Below are 23,423 nucleotides of genomic sequence, written 5' to 3'. Positions count from 1 at the left end.
GTAGTGTACAGTAGAATACAGTGCAGTAAAGTTCAGTACAGTACAGTACGGTAGAGTACAGTAGCATAGAGTACCGTAGAGTACAGTACAGTAGAGTACAGTAGAATACAGTACAGTAGAGTTGAGTACAGTACAGTAGAATACAGTACAGTACAGTAGCATAGAGTACAGTAGAATACAGTGCAGTAGAGTTGAGTACAGTACAGTATAGTATAGTACAGTACAGTACAGTACAGTACAGTAAAGTAGCGCAGAGTACAGTACAGTAGAGTATAGTAGAGTACAGTACTGTAGAGTACAGTAGAGTGTAGAACAGTTGAATACAGTACATTATAATACAGTACAGGGCTGTAGAGTACAGTACAGTAGAGTTGATTACAGTACAGTAGAGTACAGTACAGTGCAGTACAGTACAGTACAGTACAGTGAAGTACAGTACAGTCAAGTTGAGTACAGTAGCATAGAGTACAGTAGAATACCGTGCTGTAGAGTTGAGTACAGTACAGTATAGTACAGTACAGTGCAGTAGAGTACAGTATAGTACAGTACAGTACAGTACAGTACAGTAGCATAGAGTACAGTACAGTAGAGCAGAGTACAGTATAGTATAGTAGAGTACAGTATAGTAGAGTACAGTAGAGTACAGTTCTGTAGAGTACAGCAGAGTGCAGTACAGTAGTGTACAGTGCAGTAGAGTTGAATACAGTACAGTATAATACAGTACAGGGCTGTGGAGTACAGTGCTGTAGAGTTGATTACAGTACAGAAGAGTACAGTACAGTACAGTACAGTACAGTACAGTACAGTACAGTGAAGTACAGTACAGTCAAGTTGAGTACAGTAAAGTACAGTACAGTACAGTACAGTGAAGTACAGTGAAGTGCAGTACAGTCAAGTTGAGTACAGTACAGTACAATACAGTACAGTAGCATAGAGTACAGTAGAATACCGTGCTGTAGAGTTGAGTGCAGTACAGTATAGTACAGTACAGTGCAGTAGAGTACAGTACAGTACAGTACAGTACAGTACAGTACAGTACAGTAGCATAGAGTACAGTAGAGTACAGTACAGTAGAGCAGAGTACAGTATAGTATAGTAGAGTACAGTATAGTAGAGTACAGTAGAGTACAGTTCAGTAGAGTACAGCAGAGTGCAGTACAGTAGTGTACAGTGCAGTAGAGTTGAATACAGTACAGTATAATACGGTACAGGGCTGTAGAGTACAGTGCTGTAGAGTTGATTACAGTACAGAAGAGTACAGTACAGTACAGTACAGTACAGTAAAGTAAAGTACAGTACAGTCAAGTTGAGTACAGTAAAGTACAGTACAGTACAGTACAGTGCAGTAGAGTACAGTACAGTAGAGCTGAGTACAGTACAGTAAAGTACAGTACAGTACATCGGCAATCATGCAAACACACATACAAGCACGCACACAGACACACATAAATATTGAAAGAATGAAAGATATATGAGCGATGTTAGATTGAATGTGTCGTGTTACACAAAGCAATCAATTATTCTCCTCAATAACTCCCTCCGACCATATGGGGATGTTTTTCATACACTAAGAATATAACCTTGACCCAGATCCTGAGAGGAGAGAGACTTGGCGTCAGACCATAATGTCTCTTTTCACTTTATAGTGCACTACTCTTGACTAGGGCTCATAGGGCTCTGGTCAAAAGTAGTGCACTAGATAGGAAATAGGTTGCCATTTGGGACACAAGCCATCAATTCCTCTGAGAGGATCAAGAGGAGCCCCCTGATTCAATACTTCACATGAATCCTTCCTTATAGAAACCATGTACTGGGGCCTTTGCTTTCACCTGTCCAGCCATGTTAGATCAGTGATTAGGTCAAAGAAGGGAAGAAGGAAGGATTCAATATGTATTTGAACAAGACCCTTCTCTTCTGTTTCCCCGGAACTAGGTCGAAATGAAATACTGGGTCTGTGAGAGACAGGGGATGTGTCCCAAATAGCACCCTATTCCCTATATAGTGCACTAGTGGTGAACTAGTAGTCCACTATATAGAGGATAGGTTGCCATTTGTGACATACTAAGTGTCTACAGTATCCTGTAGCGATGGCGGAAGAGGATTTAAGGCTTGTAGCTTAGCCTTAGCACTTCCACTGTCTCAGCCGACCTCCATCTCTCGCTCTCTCTCTCTCTCTCTCTCTCTCTCTCTCTCTCTCTCTCTCTCTCTCTCTCTCTCTCTCTCTCTCTCTCTCTCTCTCACAGCAGCGCAGGGCCTCAGACCTGACCTCCCTATAGAGGGATCAGACACAGGGAAGACCCCTATCAGACACACAGGCTCAGAGCCAAAAGGCCCAGACAGGACAGGAACAAAGACAAAGACAGGGACTCTGTCTACCTGGAACTACCAGAACAGCTTTGTTTATAAACATTCTGATTTGGTCTATAGGTCAACCATAGTTATATACAGCACAGGCAGTCTGTCCAAGAGTCTGTCCAAGAGGCCATTATTGTAACATTCTGTCTGGTTAGTCTGTCCAAGAGGCCATTATTGTAACATTCTGTCTGGTTAGTCTGTTCAAGAGGCCATTATTGTAACATTCTGTCTGGTTAGTCTGTTCAAGAGGCCATTATTGTAACATTCTGTCTGGTTAGTCTGTCCAAGAGGTCATTATTGTAACATTCTGTCTGGTTAGTCTGTTCAAGAGGCCATTATTGTAACATTATGTCTGGTTAGTCTGTTCAAGAGGCCATTATTGTAACATTATGTCTGGTTAGTCTGTTCAAGAGGCCATTATTGTAACATTATGTCTGGTTAGTCTGTTCAAGAGGCCATTATTGTAACATTATGTCTGGTTAGTCTGTCCAAGAGGTTATTATTGTAACATTATGTCTGGTTAGTCTGTTCAAGAGGCCATTATTGTAACATTCTGTCTGGTTAGTCTGTTCAAGAGGCCATTATTGTAACATTCTGTCTGGTTAGTCTGTTCAAGAGGCCATTATTGTAACATTATGTCTGGTTAGTCTGTTCAAGAGGCCATTATTGTAACATTATGACTGGTTAGTCTGTTCAAGAGGCCATTATTGTAACATTATGTCTGGTTAGTCTGTTCAAGAGGCCATTATTGTAACATTATGTCTGCTTAGGGACAGAAGACAAAGTCAAAGACCCCTAATAGGTTCCCAATATGGTCTAATAGTCAACTGAGCTTAAAGGCGTAACCTAATGATAGTCTTACTTGCTGTAGTACATTCGTAACAAATAACCAGACTAAACTAGATACCTTGGTACTTGCTGTAGTATAACCAGACTAAACTAGATACCTTGGTATTTGCTTTGTATAACCAGACTAAACTAGATACCTTGGTATTTGCTTTGTATAACCAGACTAAACTAGATACCTTGGTACTTGCTGTGGTATAACCAGACTAAACTAGATACCTTGGTACTTGCTGTAGTATAAACAGACTAAACTAAACTCAGCAAAAAAAGAAGCGTCCCTTTTTCAGGACCCTGTCTATCAAAGATAATTCGTAAAAAATCCAAATAACTTCACAGATCTTCAATGTAAAGGGTTTAAACACTGTTTCCCATGCTTGTTCAATGATTCATAAACAATTAATGAACATGCACCTGTGAAACACTAACAGCTTACAGACGGTAGGCAATTAAGGTCACAGTTATGAAAACTTAGGACACTAAAGAGGCCTTTCTACTGACTCTGAAAAACATCAAAAGAAAGATGCCCAGGGTCCCTGTTCATCGCGTGAACGTGCCTTAGGCATGCTGCAAGGAGGCATGAGGACTGCAGATGTGGCCAGGGCAATAAATTGCAATGTCCGTACTGTGAGACGCCCAACATAGCGCTACAGGGAGACAGGACGGACATCTGATTGTCCTCGCAGTGGAAGACCAAGTGTAAAAACACCTGCACAGGATCGGTACATCCGAACATCACACCTGCGGGATAGGTACAGGATGGCAACAACAACTGCTCGTATTACACCAGGAACGCACAATCCCTCCATCAGTGCTCAGACTGTCTGCAAAAGGCTGAGAGAGGCTGGACTGAGGGCTTGTGGGCCTGTTGTAAGGCAGTTCCCCACCAGACATCACCAGCAACAACGTTGCCTATGGGCACACACCCACCGTCGCTGGACCAGACAGAACTGGCAAAAAGTGCTCTTCACTGACGAGTCACGGTTTTGTCTCACCAGGGGTGATGGTCGGATTCGCGCTTATCGTCGAAAGAATGAGCGTTACACCGAGGCCTGTACTCTGGAGCGGGATCGATTTGGAGGTGGAGGGTCCGTTAAGGTCTGGGGCGGTGTGTCACAGCATCATCGGACTGAGCTTGTTGTCATTGCAGGCAATCTCAACGCTGTGCGTTACAGGGAAGACATCCTCCTCCCTCATGTGGTACCTTCCTGCAGGCTCATCCAGACATGACCCTCCAGCATGACAATGCCACCAGCCATACTGCTCGTTCTGTGCGTGATTTCCTGCAAGACAGGAATGTCAATGTTCTGCCATGGCCAGTGAAGAGCCTGGATCTCAATCCCACTGAGCACGTCTGGGACCTGTTGGATCGGAGGGTGAGGGCTAGGGCCATTCCCCCCAGAAATGTCTGGGAACTTGCAGGTGCCTTGGTGGAAGAATGGGGTAACATCTCACAGCAAGAACTGGCAAATCTGGTGCAGTCCATGAGGAGGAGATGCACTGCAGTACTTAATGCAGCTGGTGGCCACACCAGATACTGACTGTTACTTTTGATTTTGACCCCCCCCCTTTGTTCAGGGACACATTATTGTCACAGTATCCACAGAAGGTGGCGCCCCTCCTCGGTCGGGCGGCACTCAGCGGTCGTCGTCGCCGGCCTACTAGCTGCCACTGATCTATGTTTCTGTGTCTTTTGGTTTTGTCTGTCTGATCCGCACCTGTTTCTTGTCTGTCATTAGTTAGGTTATTTAGTGTGTCTTTTCAGTTCAGGATTTCGTGCGGGATTGTTTTATGTCAACTCTGGACAGTTGTGAGTGAGTGCTGCGCTCGTTGTTAATTATATTTACCGGGCTGCACCCCGTGCGTCTTTGTTTTGGGAACGTGTTTTCCCTAGTTGAATTTATGTGCGCCCTGTGCTTTTTGGCTTCTTGTGTTGTTCCCGGATTTTCTATTAAAACCCACTATTACTCCGGACCTCTGTCTCCTGCACCTGAATCTGCCTCTCTACTGATCCTGGTAATCGTGACAGAATCCCGCACCACCGATGGAGTCAGCAGGAGCAGAAGCGCCGTCCGTGGCTGAGCAGGTGTCGCAACTCGCCAGCCTTCTCCACCGCCTGGGCTCGGCCATGGACCAGGTGTTAGCCCAGTTGGAGAGCTGGGAGAGAGGTGCTTCCCCAGCCAGACCAGCTCCGGGTCCTCATCCTGCGCCCCCACCAACACACACTGAAGCGGGCTCCGGCGGTATCCGAATTACACCTCCCAGGGAATTCGATGGGACGGCCGCTGGGTGTAAGGGTTTTTTGCTCCAGTTAGAACTGTACCTGGCGATCGTCCGACCCCCTCCCTCTGACGAAGAGAAAGTGAGCGTCCTCGTCTCGTGTCTCACGGGTCGAGCCCTGGAATGGGCCAACGCGGTCTGGGATGGCCCAGACTCGGCTCGGGGCTTGTAGTGACAACACCACCACCCTAGACCAGCTGGTGGATTTGTCCATCAGACTGGACAACCTACTGGCTGCCTGGGGACGTTCCAGTCGGGGCCTGTTCGTTCCGCCTCCCAGCCCTCCTGCTCCACAGCCCATGGAGATAGGGGGAGCTGCGTCGAGGAGGACCGGAGGGGAGGGCCTCTCCTGCACCCACTGTGGGCGCAGAGGACACACTGTGGACCGGTGCTGGAGTGGTCCACCCGGGAGGTTGGAGGGCAGGCAGAGCACTACATCGACCCCCCAGGTGAGTCAGCACCAGCCACACCCAGAGCCCCCTGTCGACCACATGTACACCTCAGTTTGTTTTCCAGATTTTTCCCCTCACTTCCAGTATAAGGCACTAGTCGATTCAGGTGCAGCTGGGAGTTTTATGGACCGTGGGTTAGCTAAGAAGTTAGGGATTCCCCTGGTTCAGCTGGACCACTGTCACGCTTGTCGTCGGTGAAGGAGGACCAAAACGCAGCAGGTAAGTGCAGGCTCATCTTGACGTTTATTTATTTTCAAAATGAATACCAAAATAACAAAACGCTAGAATGATCAAACAACAACAAACAGTCTGGCAAAGCATAAGGCTCAACACAGAACAATCACCCACAAATAACAAACACAAACACACCCTAATATATGGGACTCTCAATCAAAGGCAGATAGACAACACCTGCCTTCAACTGAGAGTCCCAACCCCAATTAACCAAACATAGAACCAGACATACTAGACTAAACATAGAATACCTGAAAACCAAACAGTGCCCAAAAACCCCGGAATACTTCAACCAAATGCCCCTTCAACAAAACACACCACCCCGAACCACATAAAACGAATACCCTCTGCCACGTCCTGACCAAACTACAATACCAATTAACCTTATACTGGCCAGGACGTGACAGTACCCCCCCCTTAAAGGTGCTAACCCCGGAAGCACCTTAACAAAAATAACCCTAAGCAACACCAAAAGAAAAATTCCCCCTTACTAAAGGGAGGGAAGGGAGGGTGGCTGCCGTCAACGACGGCACTGTGCTACACCCCCCCTCCCCAACCCACCTATCTCTGGAGGTGGCTCCGGCTCTGGCCGTTCCAGGCTGTCGGGGCAGTCTGGCAGCTCGGGACAGTCTGGGCAGTCTGGCAGCTCGGGACAGTCAGGGCAGTCTGGCAGCTCGGGACAGTCGGGGCAGTCTGGCAACTCGGGACAGTCGGGGCAGTCTGGCAACTCGGGACAGTCTGAGCAGTCTGGCAACTCGGGACAGTCTGGGCAGTCTGGCAACTCGGGACAGTCTGGGCAGTCTGGCAACTCGGGACAGTCTGGCAACTCGGGACAGTCTGGGCAGTCTGGCCACTGCGGCAGTTCAGGACAGTCTGGCCACTGCAGCAGTTCAGGGCAGTCTGGCCACTGCGGCAGTTCAGGGCAGTCTGGCCACTCCGGCAGTTCAGGGCAGTCTGGCCACTCCGGCAGTTCAGGGCAGTCTGGCCACTCCGGCAGTTCAGGGCAGTCTGGCCACTCCGGCAGTTCAGGGCAGTCTGGCCACTCCGGCAGTTCAGCGCAGTCTGGCCACTCCGGCAGTTCAGCGCAGTCTGGCCACTCCGGAAGTTCAGGGCAGTCTGGCCACTCCGGCAGTTCAGCGCAGTCTGGCCACTCCGGCAGTTCAGCGCAGTCTGGCCACTCCGGCAGTTCAGGGCAGTCTGGCCACTCCGGCAGTTCAGGGCAGTCTGGCCACTCCGGCAGTTCAGCGCAGTCTGGCTACTCCGGCGACTGTTGACTGGCGGGCAGCTCCGACGACTGTTGACTGGCGGGCAGCTCCGACGACTGTTGACTGGCGGGCAGCTCTGATGACCGACTGTTGACTGGCGGGCAGCTCTGATGACGACTGTTGACTGGCGGGCAGCTCTGATGACGACTGTTGACTGGCGGGCAGCTCTGATGACGACTGTTGACTGGCGGGCAGCTCTGATGACGACTGTTGACTGGCGGGCAGCTCTGATGATGACTGTTGACTGGCGGGCAGCTCTGATGACTGTTGACTGGCGTGGCTGGGTTTACGCACTTGAAGGCTAGTGCGGGGAGCGGGAACCGGACGAGTCGGACTGGGTTGACGCACTTCCGGGTCCGCACGAGAGACAGGAGCTGGAAACCCAGGGCTATGGAGGCGCACAGTCGGTCTTGATCTTACCTCCTGCACAACCCGTCTTGGCTGGATGGAACTAGTAGCCCTGTACGAGCGGGGTGCTGGTACAGGGCAGACTGGGCTGTGCAGGGGCCTGATGGTAGCCGTGCGTAGAGCGGGAGTTGGGTAGCCTGGTCCTCGGAGGCGTACCGGCGACCAGATGCGCTGCGCAGGCATCCTCCTACCAGGCAGGATGCCCGCTCTAGCACGGCACCTGCGAGGGGCTGGAACAACGCGCACCGGACTGTGCGTGCGTATGGGTGAGATAGTGCGCTCCTCAGCGAAACATGGCGCTCTCCACCCCATACGCTCCTCCATATAACCACGGGTAGCTGGCTTCCGGCTCTTCCTATGCCTAGCCAAACTACCCGTGTGCCCCCCAAAATTGTTTTATTGGGGGTGCCTCTCGTGCTTCACCCTCAGCGCGTCCATGGCCTCGTACCTCCGCCTCTCTGCCTTGGCTGCCTCAATTTCCCACTGCGGGCGGCGATAATCCCCAGCCTGGTGCCAAGGTCCGGCCCCGTCCAGAACTTCCTCCCAGGTCCACTTCTCCCGCCAGTCCAACTCGAAGTCCCTCTGCTCCTTCTTCTGCTGCTTGGTCCATAATTGGTGGGTGATTCTGTCACGCTTGTCGTCGGTGAAGGAGGACCAAAACGCAGCAGGTAAGTGCAGGCTCATCTTGACGTTTATTTATTTTCAAAATGAATACCAAAATAACAAAACGCTAGAATGAACGAACAACAACAAACAGTCTGGCAAAGCATAAGGCTCAACACAGAACAATCACCCTCAAATAACAAACACAAACACACCCTAATATATGGGACTCTCAATCAAAGGCAGATAGACAACACCTGCCTTCAACTGAGAGTCCCAACCCCAATTAACCAAACATAGAACCAGACATACTAGACTAAACATAGAATACCTGGAAAACCAAACAGTGCCCAAAAACCCTGGAATACTTAAACCAAATGCCCCTTCAACAAAACACACCACCCCGAACCACATAAAACGAATACCCTCTGCCACGTCCTGACCAAACTACAATACCAATTAACCTTATACTGGCCAGGACGTGACAACCACCCCTTCCCTGTGCACGCCCTAGATAGTCGACCGCTAGGGTCCGGCCAAGTGGGGGAGGTCACTGTGCCACTGGTTATGCTGACGTGGGGGGGGCCATGAGGAACGTATCAGCTTATTCCTCATTGACTCCCCGGCATTTCCGGTGGTACTGGGAATCCCCTGGCTAGCCACTCACAACCCTCAGATTTCGTGGAGGCAGAGGGCTCTTAAGGGGTGGTCGAGGGAGTGCTCAGGTAGGTGCATTGGAGTTTCCATCGGTGCAACCACGGTGGAAAGTCCAGACCAAGTCTCCACCGTGTGCATTCCCTCAGAATATGCCGATTTGGCTATCGCCTTCAGTAAGACGAAGGCGACTCAATTACCCCCCCATCGACGAGGGGATTGTGCGATAAACCTCCAGGCCGACGCGGCCCTTCTGAAGAGTCACGTGTATCCTCTGTCTCAGGAGGAGACAGCGGCTATGGAGACATACATCGCTGAGTCCTTGAGACAGGGATACATTCGGCCATCTAAGTCACCCGTCTCCTCAAGCTTCTTTTTTGTGAAGAAGAAGGAGGGAGGTCTGCGCCCGTGCATTGACTATAGAGGTCTAAATGCTATCACAGTGGGTTTCACTTACCCGCTACCTCTCATTGCTACGGCAGTGGAGTAATTTCCCGGGGTGCGCTTCTTCACAAAATTAGATCTCAGGAGCGCGTATAACCTGGTGCGTATCTGAGATGGAGACGAGTGGAAAACCGCATTTAGTACCACATCGGGCCATTATGAGTACCTCGTCATGCCGTATGGGTTAAAAAATGTTCCCGCCGTCTTCCAATCCTTTGTGGACGAGGTCCTTAGGGACATGCTCGGGCAGGGTGTGGTGGTGTACATCGATGACATCCTGATCTACTCCACCACACACGCCGAGCATGTGTCTCTGGTGCGTAAAGTGCTTGGGCGGCTGCTGGAGCATAACCTATACGTCAAGGCTGAGAAATGTGAGTTCTCCAAACGAGCTGTCTCTTTTCTGGGATATCGCATTTCCACCTCGGGGGTGGTGATGGAATGTGACCGCGTTACGGCAGTGCGTAATTGGCCAACCCCAACCACTGTGAAGGAGGTGCAGCGGTTCTTGGGGTTTGCCAATTATTACCGGAGGTTTATCCGGGGTTTTGGCCAGGTGGCGGCTCCCATTACCTCCCTGATAAAGGGGGGTCCGGTGCGGCTACGGTGGTCGGCAGAGGCGGACAGAGCCTTCCATCGTCTGAAGGTTCTGTTTACCAACGCTCCTGTGCTGGCACATCCGGACCCCTCTTTGCCATTCATAGTGGGGGTGGACGCGTCCGAGGCTGGGGTAGTAGCAGTGCTGTCGCAGCGTTCGGGCGCCCCTCCGAAGCTCGGCCCCTGTGCATTTTTTTCTAAGAAGCTGAGCCCGGCGGAGCGCAACTATGATGTGGGGGACCGGGAGCTGTTAGCCGTGGTCAAGGCTTTGACGGTGTGGAGACATTGGCTTGAGGGGGCACGTCACCCTTTTCTCATCTGGACCGACCACCGTAACCTGGAGTGTATCCGGGCAGCGAGGAGACTTAATCCTCATCAAGCCAGGTGGGCCATGTTCTTTACGAGGTTTCAATTTACCCTCTCGTACATTCCAGGTTCCCGGAACCGGAAGGCTGATGCACTGTCGCGTCTCTACGACACCGAGGAGCGGACCATCGATCCTACTCCCATACTCCCTGCCTCCTGTCTGGTGGCACCGGTGGTCTGGGAGGTGGATGCAGACATCGAGCGGGCGGGCCAGTCAGAACCCACTCCACCTCAATGTCCCATGGGTCTGAAATACGTTCCGCTTGGTGTTCGCGATCGCCTGATCCGATGGTCCCACACTTTACCCTCCTCGGGTCATCCTGGGGTGGAACGGACAGTGCGGGGCCTGAAGGGGAGGTACTGGTGGCCCACCTTGGTTGAGAATGTTCGTCATTATGTCTCTTCCTGTTCAGTGTGCGCCCAGTGCAAGGCTCCTAGGCACCTGCCGCGAGGGAAACTACAGCCCCTCCCCGTTCCACAACGACCTTGGTCTCACCTCTCGGTGGATTTCCTCATGGATCTCCCGCCGTCTCAGGGGAACACCACGATCCTGGTTGTTGTGGATCGGTTCTCAAAGTCCTGCCGTTTGCTCCCTTTGCCCGGTCTTCCTACGGCCCTACAGACCGCGGAGGCCCTATTCACCCATGTCTTCCGGCACTACGGGGTGCCCGAGGACATCGTATCTGATCGGGGTCCCCAGTTCACGTCCAGGGTGTGGAGGTCGTTTATGGAGAGGCTGGGGGTCTCGGTCAGCCTGACCTCGGGTTTCCACCCCGAGAGTAATGGGCAGGTAGAGCGCATTAACCAGGATGTAGGCAGGTTTCTGCGGTCGTATTGCCAGGACCGGCCAGGGGAGTGGGCGCGGTTCGTGCCATGGGCCGAGATGGCCCAGAACTCTCAGCGCCACTCCTCTACTAACCTGTCACCCTTCCAGGTTGTGTTAGGTTATCAGCCGGTCCTGGTGCCATGGCAACAGAGCCAGACAGAGGCTCCTGCGGTGGAGGAATGGGTCCAGCGCTCAAAGGAGACCTGGAATGCTGTCCAGGAGTGTCTAAAGAGGGCTGGAGAACGACACAAGGAGAGCGCTGACTGCCACCGCAGTGAGGCCCCCGTGTTTATCCCGGGGGACAGAGTCTGGCTCTCGACCCGGAACCTGCCCCTCCGCCTGCCCTGCCGGAAGCTGGGTCCGCGATTTGTGGGGCCGTTCAAAGTCCTGAGGAGAATAAACGAGGTGTGTTATAGGTTACAACTTCCTACATATTACCGCATTAACCCCTCGTTTCATGTGTCTCTCCTCAGGCCGGTGGTAGCTGGTCCGCTGCAGGACACTGAGGTGCGGGAGGTCCCCCCGCCCCCCTGGACATCGGGGGGGCCCCGGCGTACACAGTCCGGGCCATCCTGGACTCCCGACGTCGGGTAGGGGGCCTGCAGTACCTCGTGGACTGGGAGGGGTACGGTCCGGAGGAGAGGTGCTGGGTTCCGGCGGTGGACGTTCTGGATCCAGCTATGCTGCAGGAATTCCACCGTCTCCGCCCGGATCGACCGGCGCCTCGCCCTCCGGGTCGTCCCCGAGGCCGGCGTCGGCGCGCGGCCCCAGGGAGGGGTACTGTCACAGTATCCACAGAAGGTGGCGCCCCTCCTCGGTCGGGCGGCGCTCGGCGGTCGTCGTCGCTGGCCTACTAGCTGCCACCGATCTATGTTTCTGTGTCTTTTGGTTTTGTCTGTCTGATCCGTACCTGTTTCTTGTCTGTCATTAGTTAGGTTATTTAGTGTGTCTTTTCAGTTCAGGATTTCGTGCGGGATTGTTTTATGTCAACTCTGGACAGTTGTGAGTGAGTGCTGCACTCGTTGTTAATTATATGTACCGGGCTGTGCCCCGTGCGTCTTTGTTTTGGGAACGTGTTTTCCCTAGTTGAATTTATGTGCGCCCTGTGCCTTTCGGCTTCTTGTGTTGTTCCCGAATTTTCTATTAAAACCCACTATTACTCTTGACCTCTGTCTCCTGCACGTGACTCTGCCTCTCTACTGATCCTGGTAATCGTGACAATTATTCAATTTCTGTTAGCCACACGTCTGTGGAACTTGTTCAGTTTATGTCTAAGTTGTTGAATCTTATTATGTTCATACAAATTTTTACATATGTTAAGATTGCTGAAAATAAATGCAGTTGACAGTGAGAGTGTCACGTCCTGACCAGTAATAGGGGTTATTTGTTATTGTAGTTTGGTCAGGACGTGGCAGGGGGTATTTGTTTTATGTGGTTCGGGGGTTATGTGTATGTAGAGGGGTGTTTTATTTATGTGTTCCGGGGTTTTGGTGTATGTTCTTGTTTTGGTATTCTAGGTTTTTCTAGTTTGTATATTTCTTTGTTGGTCTGTGTGGCTCTCGATCAGGAACAGCTGTACATCGTTGTTCCTGATTGAGAGTCATATATAGGGAGCTTGTTTTCACCTGGTTGTTTGTGGGTAGTTGTATTTGCACTGCTGTTGTTTAGCCTGCAAATCTGTTAGCTGTCGTTCTTTGTTTATTGTTTTCCCGTGTTCGCTTTAATAAATATAATTATGAGCACGCAACCCGCTGCGCCTTGGTCTCTACATTACGACACCCGTGACAGAACTACCCACCAAACACGGACCAAGCAGCGGAGGAAGGAGCAACGGGTGGACTATCGTGAGTCATGGACTTGGGAGGAGATTCTGGCCAGAGAGGGCCCATGGAGGAAGTCTGGTGAGGACCGGGAACGCTACTGGGGAACACGGTTGGCGAGGAAGCCGAAGAGGCACCCCCAATAATTTTTTGGGGGGGCACACGGGTAGTTTGGCTGGGCCAAGGGTGAGCCCTAAGCCAGCTCCCCGTGGCTATGATGGGGAACGTATGGAGTGGAGAGCGCCGAGGTATGCTGAAGTGCGCACGATCTCGCCCATACACACGCACAGTCTGGTGCGAGTGATCCCAGCCCCTCGCAAGTGCCGTGCTAGAGTGGGCATCCAGCCTGGTAGGAGGATGCCTGCGCAGCGCATCTGGTCACCGGTGCGCCTCCTAGGTCCAAGCTACCCTACGCCGGCTCTACGCACGGCAACCATCAGGCCCCTGCACAGCCCAGTTCGCCCTGTACCAGCACTCTGCTCATACAAGGCTACTAGTTCCATCCAGCCAGGACGGGTTGTGCAGGAGGTGCGATCGAGACTGCCAGTGCACCTCCACGGCCCGGTATATCCACTACCAGCCCCACGCACTAGGCTTCCAGTGCGTCAGCCCAGTCCAACTCAGCTGGTTCCTGCTCCCCGCACTAGCCCTGAGGTGCGTGTCCCCAAACTGGCACATCCAGTACCAGCACCACGCATCAGGCTTCCAGTGCATCAGCCCAGTCCTGAGTGTCCGGCAACAGTACCACGTCCAGAGTGTCCGGCAACAGTACCTCGTCCAGAGTGTCCGGCAACAGTACCTCGTCCAGAGTGTCCGGCAACAGTACCTCGTCCAGAGTGTCCGGCAACAGTACCTCGTCCAGAGTGTCCGGCAACAGTACCTCGTCCAGAGTGTCCGGCAACAGTGTCTAGTCCGGAACCGAGTGAGACGGCCTACTGTCCGGAACCGAGTGAGACGGCCTACTGTCCGACACCGAGTGAGACGGCCTACTGTCCGACACCGAGTGAGACGGCCTACAGTCCGGCACCGAGTGAGTCTGCCTACAGTCCGGCACCGAGTGAGTCTGCCTACAGTCCGGCAACTGTGTCCAGTCCAGAGTATCCGGCAACAGTGTCCAGTCCAGAGTATCCGGCAACAGTGTCCAGTCCAGAGTATCCGGCAACAGTGTACAGTCCGGAACCGAATGAGACGGCCTACAGTCCGGAACCGAGTGAGTCTGCCTACAATCCGGAACCGAGTGAGTCTGCCTACAGTCCGGAACCGAGTGAGTATGCCTACGGTCCGGAACCTTGTGAGTCTGCCTACGGCCCGGAACTGAGTGAGTCTGCCTACGGCCCGGAACTGAGTGAGTCGCCCTACAGTCCAGGGTCTACAGTGACACGAGTCAGGCCTAGGTATTTGGGAGGAGTAGACTGGTCAGGGGGTGGTCTTAGGCCCAAGCCTAAGCCACCTCCACTGTAGGAGGTTTGGGGAGGGGGGGTGTAGCACAGGAGCCGTCCCTCCCTTTAGTTAGGTTTTTTTTTTTTTTTTTTTTTTTTTGAGGTGCATACGGGGTCTGCACCTTTGGGGGGGGTACTGTCACTTCCTGACCAGTAATAGGGGTTATTTGTTATTGTAGTTTGGTCAGGACGTGGCAGGGGGTATTTGTTTTATGTGGTTCGGGGGTTATGTGTATGTAGAGGGGTGTTTTATTTATGTGTTCCGGGGTTTTGGTGTATGTTCTTGTTTTGGTATTCTAGGTTTTTCTAGTTTGTATATTTCTTTGTTGGTCTGTGTGGCTCTCGATCAGGAACAGCTGTACATCGTTGTTCCTGATTGAGAGTCATATATAGGGAGCTTGTTTTCACCTGGTTGTTTGTGGGTAGTTGTATTTGCACTGCTGTTGTTTAGCCTGCAAATCTGTTAGCTGTCGTTCTTTGTTTATTGGTTTCCCGTGTTCGCTTTAATAAATATAATTATGAGCACGCAACCCGCTGTGCCTTGGTCTCTACATTACGACACCCGTGACAGAGAGGACATTTCTTTTTTTGCTGAGTTTAGATACCTTGGTACTTGCCGTTTTCCATCTTTGTTGAGTCATAGTCTTCGGCTAGCCTGCGGTTCTTGGTGGAATCTGATTCGTCTGGGAAGTAAGGCTCCTCCTCCAGGCTCTCTCTGTCCAGCGTCTCATTGGTCTCTTTTGACCTTTGACCTTCGGCCAGGGACTTGAGCAGAGTGAAGTCATCGTTCTCTTGCTCTGGTTCCGCCTCCTTCACCTCTTTAGGCTCCACAGCAGGTTTGGTGTCTGAGGGGGAGAGGGAAATATTTAAGAGGGTATACGAAGCTTCTGACTCTGGGGGTGCTCCTCTTGAGCCAAAAATGAGTCCACTCTATGGAGAGAAATATTGTCCAGAAAGGGCACACCTACCTTCAACCATAAATTGTTGGCCTAAAACTGAGGATTTGTGTGTTTTAATCAACTAAACTTCCATAGTGTATCTTTAGATAGAGAAGCCAGCTCCCAAACCACCTTGTATCACTCTGCTGTCTTTCCTCTGCAGCTAAACAGCGTTGGGCCTGGCTGGTTTTCCTCTGCAGCTAAGCAGGGTTGGGCCTGGCTGGTTTTCCTCTGCAGCTAAGCAGGGTTGGGCCTGGCTGGTTTTCCTCTGCAGCTAAGCAGGGTTTGACCTGGTCAATCTCTAGATGGAAGACCAGAAGGACTAGTGAAATTCAGGGTCCATATTCATAAAACATCTGGGAATAGGAGTGCTGATCTAGGATCAGTTTAGCCTTTTAGATTAAAATGAATGGACAGAGAGGACCAGACCCTAGAGCATCACTCCCACTCTAAGGTGCTTTATGAATACGGGGCCAGAGCCATGGGCTGCAGTAGGACGTCTTGGAACGGTGTATTTTATTATGATCCCTATTAGCTGTTGCACATGAAACAGCTACTCTTCCTGGGGTACACACAAAACATGAAACAGCTACTCTTCCTGGGGTACACACAAAACATGAAACAGCTACTCTTCCTGGGGTACACACAAAACATGAAACAGTTACTCTTCCTGGGGTACACACAAAACATGAAACAGCTACTCTTCCTGGAGTCCACACAAAACATGACACAGCTACTCTTCCTGGGGTCCACACAAAACATGAAACAGCTACTCTTCCCGGTGTCCACACAAAACATGACACAGCTACTCTTCCTGGGGTCCACACAAAACATGAAACAGCTACTCTTCCTGGGGTACACACAAAACATGAAACAGCTACTCTTCCTGGAGTCCACACAAAACATGACACAGCTACTCTTCCTGGGGTCCACACAAAACATGAAACAGCTACTCTTCCCGGTGTCCACACAAAACATGACACAGCTACTCTTCCTGGGGTCCACACAAAACATGAAACAGTTACTCTTCCTGGGGTCCACACAAAACATGAAACAGCTACTCTTCCTGGGATCCACACAAAACATGACACAGCTACTCTTCCTGGGGTCCACACAAAACATGAAACAGCTACTCTTCCTGGGGTCCACACAAAACATGAAACAGCTACTCTTCCTGGGATCCACACAAAACATGAAACAGCTACTCTTCCTGGGGTCCACACAAAACACACAATACATGTATAGGGTGTCCAATCAAAAACACAATTTTTTATATGTTAACTGTGTAGATAATTGTGTAAAAAAAACAATGGTCCAAACTTCATGTCTCTATAATAATCCGTTCAAAGGTTATTGGAGTTTTTACCCTTGGAGGACGACTAAAATTAGGGTGACTGAAACAATGGAGGCCAGAGAGAGAGGCCAGGAAAATGGCATCATATCAGCTAGGCTGGATTCTGTGCATGAATTAAGGCTACTGGCTACCTGACATCTCACTTTACTGTTGAACTAGTCATCTTTCTTCTCCAATCTGCAGGACATAAAATAATATAGAGCTAAGATGGATAACGACATGACGTAGTATTTTCATATTTTAGTATACGCTTTTCATATTAATTCAAAATTATTGTTATTTTTCGAAGATTTCTCCCAAAAACAAGTATATCTCTGTGAAATGTCAATGAAGCACTGAGCGTATACCAAACTTTATCTTTCAAAGCCTTTTACATTGAATTCAGCTCGTGTCATGCTAATTTAGCCTTTTGTGACCGATGGAAATAAGTTTCAAGACGACGACCACAAAATGTTAAATACTACCCGCCCCACAGTTTGGGAACCACTGTGTTAGAGAAAGACCCCACTGAACGATTCAAACATGAATAATAATATTTGTCTTGGTAAAATGTATTTTTTTACATAAGGAAGTTACATTTGATCAGCTAAGTGCGTTTTCACCAACTCTTGGTAGTGTTGTTGGACATCCTACACAGTACAGAACAGTTAAAGACAAGAACAACACAAGACCATACTGCATTGAAAAAATAAGATAAAACACTTATATATTGTGAAGACATCCAAGAGACAACAAAAATAAATCTTACACACTATTCACATACATATTCAAATGTATGTAATAACAATATTGATTGATTTCCTGTGAAGTATCCACTTACCTGCAGACTCCACTGCTGCTTTCACATCATCTGCCTCTGCAATCTGTGGAAAATAACATAAACAGTGTAAACATTTCTGTTTTAATCATCTTCACCATAATAGCTTTGTTTGTTTACTGTTGTTCCAGTCTGGTTTGATATGATGTTGAAGTTTGAGAACTCTCCCCTCCACAGAGTCTATTTGACATGATATTATTCTGGAGATAGCATGGTGGATAGTTTACAGAGAGAGAGAGAGAGAGAGAGTTTACCTGCTCCTGGATTGGTCTCTCCTCAGTCAGTCGTCTGTTGTAAACTACAGCTTTATCTGCAGGGAAAATAAACCCACATAATAATAATACTACTAATCATCTTTATTATTATTATCATCAGCATTATCATCGTCATAATCAACATCATCATCCGCATTATCGTTGTTATCATCATCCTCATCGTCTTCATCATCATCATCATCATCACCACCACCACCATTCACTATCACATCATCTGAGACATCTAAAACGTGTAATTTAGGTAGAAACAAATGTAGGACCAGCTAACCTGACTGATTTAATCATAGCCTTAAAAAACTATCTTAAATCAGTGTTAGAAGAAAGTTTCTCCTATGAACGACAGAGAAAGACACTGACATGAATTTGAGGGGTCCAACATCATCAGGGTATTTTTAAGATATGCCTGCTTGGTCATGTGGGCCAAGTGTTTTCATTTACTTTGTTTCATTTTGGTTCATGTGGTTTATTGATGAGAAAGAGGGTTCAGTCTAGGGCTACAGTGAGTCCCAACTCCCGACCCGACCGGACACAGTAGCGTCATAATCGGTTTAACAAACAAAAGATAAACTGCGTTGGAAATAGAACGCAATCGGCCTTACATCGCATGCAACCGACCAACGTCACAAACTCTATGTTTATTTGTTATTTCCTACTCTATTTTTACTAGAATTTTCTTGTTTTATATATAATGTTTCAATATATTTTTAAAATGTGAAAAGGTTTTAAATATAGCCTGGCCTAGTTAAAATGTACTTTAAAAGTGGGCTATAGACCTAGCGAATTAAAAAATATTCACACTGAAACCAGTCACCACAGATGTAGGCTACCAGCAGGCCATGTACTCACCATCCTCGACAGGTGTGGGGAAAGCAGAAATATGGGAGACAGTCACAGCAAAAATCCCGAGCAGAAGGAGAACTCCCATTCCTTTGGACGCCATTCTGAAATAAAATATCCACTCAATCGGTGGCTGTAGGCTATTTTCCGATGGATTACTCTCGGTTATAGCTGTCTTGGGGGTGTTGTGTTGTGTGGATGATCCAGCCGACGATAGCGGTCACAAACTGCTGGATGTTTGGACAGCTCTGCTCTTCCCTGCTGGTGGTGCTGAAACTGACAACAGGGCTGCGCTTGGACTCTACCCACTCTGGCTGTTCCTTGGGCGGGGAGGGGCTCTTCAAATCTCCGCTCTCCTCTGGTGCTGTTGGAGCTGTTAACGACCTGCGGTGCTGAAACCAGGACACTCGCTATAATTAACACGAGATAGATAAACTGCCAGGCTCGTAGTCTATAAACTCCGTGTGAGCTGTAGTGAACTCACCTGCCGTATGCCGATGGTAGCTACCCGAAACAACAATATCTCTCTCTCTCGGTCGGACCAAACCGTGAAGGAGGAGAACAAAACGAGTATCCGCCCCTGATTGTGCGTCCTGTACTGGACGCCTTCGCTTTTTATAGTCGTCCTCTACTGTGGGCTGTCCCATTTTACCCCATTGGAATTAGATACATCCATACATACACAACAAGTCAACATGGTTGTGCCCAGAGCAGTGTTGTGTTTCAGATGTTTTCCATGTTCCTCAGCCCCAGTTAATCTCCTGCTTTATGTGCCTTATGCTTCAGATGAATATACATGCTGTCTGCTGATTGGACAGAGCTGTCTTAATGGGACTAAAGCTTTGAGTAGCGTGAACATGCTGAGCAGTGTGTTATCAGTTGTCCATTGAGGAACAGCACACACACACTTAGTAAAGGACAATTGCTACATGCTCAGGCATTGTTCTCTGTCTGTCTGTCTGTCTGTCTGTCTGTCTGTCATATCCCTCAGTGCAGTGGCCCTTATCTCATTCTCTCTCCCCTGCTCTGCCCTTTCACTGTCTCCTCTCTTTCAATTTCAATTTAATGGCTTTATTGGCATGGGAAACTTATGTTTACATTGCTATAGCAAGTGAAATAGATAATAGATCTCTGTCTTTCATCTTTCTCTGTCTCTCCTCTTTCACTGCTCTCCTATTGATTACACCTGATCCCGCCCCCCCCCCCACACACACACCTGTAATCTGATCTAGCCCCTGAGCTGCAGTACTCTCTGTAGTAGTCACTGCATGACACTAGTCACATACACATAGAACACAAATCATACACCCATACATACCATACAGTCATACACAGAATGTCAACTCACTGGTCTTCCTATTCTAATTTATACTGCAGTTATCACCTTTTAACAGTCCTACTGTAGTTATCACACCTTTTATCAAACCTACTGCAGTTATCACCTTTAATCAATCTTACTACAGTCATCACCTTTAATCAAACCTACTGCAGTTATCACCTTTTATCAAATCTACTGCAGTTATCACCTTTAATCAAACCTACTGCAGTTATCACCTTTTAACAGTCCTACTGCAGTCGTCACCTTTAATCAAACCTACTGCAGTTATCACCTTTAATCAACCCTACTGCAGTTATCACCTTTAATCAACCCTACTGCAGTTATCACCTTTTAACAGTCCTACTGTAGTTATCACACCTTTTATCAAACCTACTGCAGTTATCACCTTTAATCAATCTTACTGCAGTCATCACCTTTAATCAAACCTACTGCAGTTATCACCTTTTATCAAATCTACTGCAGTTATCACCTTTTATCAAACCTACTGCAGTTATCACCTTTAATCATTCCTACTGCAGTCGTCACCTTTTAACAGTCCTACTGCAGTCGTCACCTTTTATCAACCCTACTGCAGTTATCACCTTTTATCAAACCTACTGCAGTTATCACCTTTTAACAGTCCTACTGTAGTTATCACACCTTTTATCAAATCTACTGCAGTTATCACCTTTAATCATTCCTACTGTAGTTATCACACCTTTTATCAAACCTGCTGCAGTTATCACCTTTAATCAAACCTACTGCAGTTATCACCTTTGATCAAACCTAATGCAGTTATCACCCTTTATCAAACCTACTGCAGTTATCACCTTTAATCAAACCTACTGCAGTCATCACCTTTAATAAAACCTACTGCAGTTATCACCCTTTGGACTACATATTGTAGATAGGCCTATTCTCTTGTTTTGGAGGCTGGAACAGAGTGGGTGTGTTTTCTCTCCTCTGCAGTGTGTTATGGGATGTGCAGACTATAGTGTTTCCTGTTCTGTTTCCTGCCTGTCTCAGTAGTCTCACATCACCACTAACCACAGCAAACACATTCCTGGCTCTGGGACTGAGATGGGAGATCTCTCTCAGAGGAGGAGAGGAATGAGAGGAGGAGGATAAATAAGAAAAGGAGGTGAAGGTAGAGGAGGGAGATGAGAGAAAGGACACAGAAGATGAAGAGTTGTAGGAGGCAGATGAGGAGCAGGATGCAGATGAGGAGCAGGATGCAGATGAGGAGCAGGAGGCAGATGAGGAGCAGGAGGTAGATGAGGAGCAGGAGGTAGATGAGGAGCAGGAGGTAGATGAGGAGCAGGAGTTAAATGAGGAGCAGGAGGTAGATGAGGAGCAGGAGGCGGATGAGGAGCAGGAGGTAGATGAGGAGCAGGAGGTAGATGAGGAGCAAATCAAATCAAAGTTTATTTGTCACATGTGCCGAATACAAAAGGTGTAGACCTTACAGTAAAATGCTTACTTACAGGCTCTAACCAATAGTGCAATAAGGTATTATGTGAACAATAGGTAAGTAAGGAAATAAAAACAACAGTAAAAAGACAGTGAAAAATAACAGTAGCGAGGCTATATACAGTAGCGAGGCTATAACAGTAGCAAGGCAACATACAGGCACCGGTTAGTCAGGCTGATTGAGGTAGTATGTACATGTAGATATGGTTAAAGTGACTATGCACATATGATGAACAGAGAGTAGCAGTAGCGTAAGGAGGGGTTGGCGGGTGGTGGGTGGCGGGACACAATGCAGATAGCCCGATTAGACAATGTGTGGGGGCACTGGTTGGTCGGGCCAATTGAGGTAGTATGTACATGAATGTATAGTTAAAGTGACTATGCATATGAGATAAACAGAGAGTAGCAGCAGCGTAAAAGAGGGGTTGGGGGGGGGCACATAATGCAAATAGTCCGGGTAGCCATTTGACTAGCTGTTCAGGAGTCTTATGGCTTGGGGGTAAAAACTATTGAAAAGCTTTTTTGTCCTAGACTTGGCACTCTGGTACCGCTTGCATTGTGGTAGTAGAGAGAACAGTCTATGACTGGGGTGGCTGGGGTCTTTGACAATTTTTAGTGCCTTCCTCTGACACCACTTGGGGTAGAGGTCCTGGATGACAGGTAGCTTAGCCCCAATGATGTACTGGGCCGTACGCACTACCCTCTGTAGTGCCTTGCGGTTGGAGGCCGAGCAATTGCCGTACCAGGCAGTGATGCAACCAGTCAGGATGCTCTCGATGTTGCAGCTGTAGAACCTTTTGAGGATGTCAGGACCCATGCCAAATCTTTTTAGTTTCCTGAGGGGGAATAGGCTTTGTCGTCCCCTCTTCACGACTGTCTTGGTGTGTTTGGACCATTCTAGTTTGTTGGTGATGTGGACACCAAGGAACTTGAAGCTCTCAACCTGCTCCACTACAGCCCCGTCGATGAGAATGGGGGCGTGCTCTGTCCTCCTTTTCCTGTAGTCCACAATCATCTCCTTAGTCTTGGTTACGTTGAGGGATAGGTTGTTATTCTGGCACCACCCGGTCAGGTCTCTGACCCCCTCCCTATAGGCTGTCTTGTCGTTGTCGGTGATCAGGGCTACCACTGTTGTGTCGTGTGAAAACTTAATGATGGCGTTGGAGTCGTGCCTGGCCATGCAGTCGTGGGTGAACAGGGAGTACAGGAAGGGACTGAGCACGCACCCCTGGGGGGCTCCAGTGTTGAGGATCAGCATGGCAGATGTGTTGCTACCTACCCTCACCACCTGGGGGCTGCCCATCAGGAAGTCCAGCAGGAAGCAGATGAGGAGCAGGAGGTAGATGAGGAGCAGGAGGTAGATGAGGAGCAGGAGGCAGATGAGGAGCAGGAGGCAGATGAGGAGCAGGAGGCAGATGAGGAGCAGGAGGTAGATGAGGAGCAGGAGGTAGATGCGAGGAGAAGAGATGGTAGAAGATGACTGGTTCCCAACATGATAATTCTCTTCCTCTCTACAGCACCATAGTATCAAAGCTTAGCTACCATGTCCCTGTGATCAGTGTGTGTCTACTGCCCTCTAGTGTGCTTTATGTCAGTGTCAGAAGGCCCTAGTTCTCCTGTAGTCCAGGTCAGCAGTCCACATAGTATGGGATTTACACTGTCATTATGGGACATTCAGTATGGATGTGGTACGGAGCATGAGTTACTCAGTGAAAGTCTGCATGCTGTATGTGTGCTGAGGGCTCCCGAGTGTCGCAGCGGTCTAAGGCACTGCATCTCAGTGCAAGAGGCATCAGTACAGTCCCTGGTTCGAATCCAGGCTGTATCA

The 23,423-nt window shown here is 49.1% G+C and overlaps 1 protein-coding gene across 2 annotated transcripts in view; it reads right to left on the bottom strand.

The window, feature by feature from the left end:
* Nucleotides 1–19,579, bottom strand: part of LOC106587169 (secretogranin-3) — a 55,316-nt gene extending 35,737 nt beyond the window's left edge. Inside the window, exons 1-5 of one of the 2 annotated variants that reach the window (XM_045709009.1) lie at nucleotides 19,292–19,578; nucleotides 18,817–19,199; nucleotides 17,950–18,005; nucleotides 17,699–17,741; nucleotides 15,192–15,431 (exon numbers count right to left, since the gene is read on the bottom strand). In XM_045709009.1, the coding sequence (XP_045564965.1) occupies nucleotides 15,192–15,431; nucleotides 17,699–17,741; nucleotides 17,950–18,005; nucleotides 18,817–18,910 (433 nt within the window). In that variant the 5' untranslated portion in view covers nucleotides 18,911–19,199; nucleotides 19,292–19,578. Of the gene's footprint in view, nucleotides 1–15,191; nucleotides 15,432–17,698; nucleotides 17,742–17,949; nucleotides 18,006–18,816 lie in introns of both variants that reach the window. The other variant, XM_045709010.1, reaches the window with a different exon arrangement.
* Nucleotides 19,580–23,423: the final 3,844 nt, after the last annotated feature.

The sequence above is a fragment of the Salmo salar genome, chromosome ssa26, assembly GCF_905237065.1.
Source record: "Salmo salar chromosome ssa26, Ssal_v3.1, whole genome shotgun sequence".
In the NCBI taxonomy this organism is placed as follows: Eukaryota; Metazoa; Chordata; class Actinopteri; order Salmoniformes; family Salmonidae; genus Salmo; species Salmo salar.
Note: the sequence above shows the minus strand (reverse complement) of the source record. Positions and strands in the feature narration are given on the sequence as shown.